The sequence below is a fragment of the Sinocyclocheilus rhinocerous genome, unplaced genomic scaffold, assembly GCF_001515625.1.
Source record: "Sinocyclocheilus rhinocerous isolate Xijiao unplaced genomic scaffold, SAMN03320098_v1.1 scaffold2725, whole genome shotgun sequence".
NCBI classification, from domain to species: Eukaryota; Metazoa; Chordata; class Actinopteri; order Cypriniformes; family Cyprinidae; genus Sinocyclocheilus; species Sinocyclocheilus rhinocerous.
The window spans coordinates 726,960-730,257 of record NW_015635048.1 but is presented as its reverse complement, the minus strand read 5'-3'; the positions used below and the strand labels follow the sequence as shown (position 1 = coordinate 730,257).

General features: G+C 47.4%; 1 protein-coding gene across 1 annotated transcript in view; it reads left to right on the top strand.

Annotated features, from left to right (window-relative positions):
• The first annotated feature begins 3,185 nt into the window (after window positions 1-3,185).
• LOC107746465 (uncharacterized) overlaps window positions 3,186-3,298 on the top strand; it is a 2,362-nt gene continuing 2,249 nt past the window's right edge. Inside the window, exon 1 of the mRNA XM_016560686.1 lies at window positions 3,186-3,251. Coding sequence (XP_016416172.1) covers window positions 3,186-3,251 — 66 coding nt within the window. The remainder of the gene's footprint in view (window positions 3,252-3,298) is intronic.

Below are 3,298 nucleotides of genomic sequence, written 5' to 3'. Positions count from 1 at the left end.
AATTCAAAAGCATTTAATATGTGTCCAATCTCATGCAAGTGCTGTCTTTTCTTTTGGTTTACTACAGCATTATCTTCAGGGGAGGTCAACAGTATAACTTCCTTATTAAATGTCAGATGGTATTGTGTCCTTGGCCTGTAAAAACAAACACAGCTTAACAAAAAGCAAACTTTAATTAACAGCATTTATCATAAATTACTTGACATCCTTAGTTCTGAAAAAGTTTTTTTAAACAGATTGCTCGTCACACTAACTGTTTTAAAAATATAGCTCTTACGCTATCTACAAAGCACCAGCTAATGCTTGCTTTTCATTTGCATTCGTCTGGCCTTAAGAGGGCATCATTGAAGTCACAAGCGTTTCACCAGTTCCAGTTGAAGTGCTGAACAAGGAAATAGCTTGCACCATCAAACAGAAATACCCAGATGTAACGGAAGTCAGTCTAGCCAAGTCTGTAAATGCATATGGAATAAGTTACAAAACAGGAATGATTCTTGCTCATGGATCACTTGCTGGCTTCCCTGAATTTGTGGAAATAATTAAAATTAGCATTTTTCAAGACAAGTTGAGTTTCATTTGTAAGAAGTTATGCTGCTGGTACAGAGAGCATTTCAGAGCATTTGAAGTAAATGCATCGCATCTGATAGAGTTGGTCTTTGTCGAGCATGGTGAACTGTTAGATGACTATCCACTTGTGTGCTACTTGGTTGGGCCCGTTCAGCTACAAAAGATACATTCACATAGCAGCACAAAACATAAAAAAGCATAAAAGAAAGTTTATATTCCTTTGAGTATAAATATTCTTCACAGTACTTTTCAGTACAAATTACAACAAATCTTCACACTTAAAATGCTTTGATTGTTTTTTCATAGGCTAACAGAGGCTTTATTAGACGTGACTTTCAAAGGCTGAACAGAACAAGATAACTTTGAGAGTACGTGGTGCAATACCCCCCCAAAAAAAATTCAAAATAATATTAAAATGAAAAATTGACCATCTAAATGCACCTATTGTCTTGTCATTATCCTTTGTGTGATTAATTTGTCATGTGTCCTCTCTTTAAGCTGATAATCAGGGCAATGGCTGGACCTGTGAAACTTAGAGTAATTCTAGCTGACAATGATGCCAGGAAGTTGATCCTGCCTGAAGGGGTGCCAAGTTCAACTGAGGGCCTCACACAAATAATCACTGAAACATTTTTGCTTAATGGGGATATCCGCTTGCAGTATAAAGATGATGATTTTGGTGGTGAGTTTATTAATTTGACATCAGTAACTGATGTTCAAGACAAAGGAACCTTAAAGGTCATCTTTAAGACTACAGGACAAAACCAAGAAAAAGTCAAGGAAAGTTTGGGTTCTTGTGAGACTCCAGAATCAACTTCTCACTCAACACTGCACAAGTCAGATGATTCTGCATCGGTCTCCTCATTGGAAACCGATGACACTGTCCTTTTATCTTCCCTTGATCCATCTCCTGGGTCAGTGCAATCCATATCAAGATCTACCACGTGGCCACTTGTATTCCCGATTCCACGCTTCTCCTATGACTCCGAAATAATTCTAGGACAAGCCAATGCTGAATACCATGCCAATGGAACTCGTCTTAGTCCATCTACAAAGCTGAAATCACACATTCTAGAAAGCCTAGCTGAGGAAATCATCAAATTCAAAGCATATCCAACCGATGTAGACCTTAATGCAGTGGCAGAAGCATTGATCAATAAACACCCTTGCTTACGAGAGCAAGGCTCGTACAATGGTTGCTATGGGTGGAAAATAAGCCTCAAGTACAAGATGGCAAACATTCGTACCAAGCTCAGAAGTGTTGGGTGTTCTGATGTAAGCATAAATTCATTAAAGAACAAACAGCAAGATCAGTGCCACGCTGCTTCACATATTAAGAAGTCTAGAAGAGCGGAAGTGAATTACTGCCCTCAGCATCCGAAGGGAGAAACTTCTGACAGTCTGGAGAAGGAACGAGTTCAGCTTTTGACAGAGATCAGAAAAAGAAACAATGACAAAATAGTCAAAGAGAAGATGGAAAGAACCTTTTCATACAGAAGACAGGAAGTGGTTCAGAAGAAGCCAATGGTAGCAGAGTTTAAAACTCGATGGCCAGCTCTCTTTAATGTTGATGAAGTAAGTGTTTTTATTTTTTCCTTTAAATATAGACCGTCGGCAGCCGCCTCCGGTTCCATTCTTCCCGGAAGTGCATGAGGAGGTTACTAAGTCTTGGAAGGCACCTTTTTCTGCCCGAAACAGACTTGGTGCCTCCTCCGTCCTCACCACCCTCGACGGTGGGGCGGCCCAAGGGTATGTGGACACCCCCCCAGTCGAGCGCGCTATTGCCATGCAGCTCTGCCCGCAAAGTGCCGCCGCCTGGAGGGGTAATCCACGCCTTCCGTCCAGGGCCTGTAAGTTTTCGTCCGCTCTGATGGCTAAGGCTTACAGTGCTGCTGGACAGGCCGATTCCGCCCTGCACGCCATGGCCCTCCTGCAAGTCCACCAGGCCAAGGTGTTGAAGCAGTTGCACGAGGGTGGTGCTGACCCAGGTGTGTTGCAGGAACTGCGTACTGCAACGGACCTCGCTCTTAGGGCGACGAAAGTCACAGCACGGGCCCGGGGTCAGACGATGTCCACACTGGTGGTCCAGGGATCTCCCAGGCCGGCCTATTCGGCGAAGCGGTGGAGGGCTTTGCCCAACAGTTCTCCGCCGCACAGAAGCAGACGGAGGCGTTTCGACACATCCTGCCCCGGCACATCCTGCCCCGGCGGTCTGCTACTGTCTTCACCCCACCGCCGGGTGCAGCCCCTCTGTCTGCTCGTCGCCGAGGGCGCCCTCCTGCGGCCTCCACCTCCGCTCCAGCTCGGCCACAGCAGCAGCCTTCACAACGGCCGCAGCGTGGAGCTGACCGCAGGAAACCGGCGCAGCCCGCCTCCGCCCCTGCCAAGCCCGTGAAGCGCCAGGGCAGGCGGCGTCCCTGAGACGGGCGACCCGGAGCTCTTGGATCCTGCTCTTCAGGAGATGGTGACGCGCACCACTCCTTCCCCCGGAGGAGGGCCGGGTGGAGAATCTATTGTTCCCGTTTGTTTCTGTTGCGCCACTGGCTACCCAGCCGGTGGTACCCAAAACTTCAATAAAAGAGCAGTTTCCTTTGCCTCCGGGTCCCAAGAGGGCGAGGATGGCGGTGCACGAGACCCTGTCTCCACACGGCCGTCCCCCTCTCCTTTCGCCGATGGGCAGCAGGGTCCGGTTCGGGGACGCTGTGCCTCCTCACGAGCCCCCTGCCCAGCT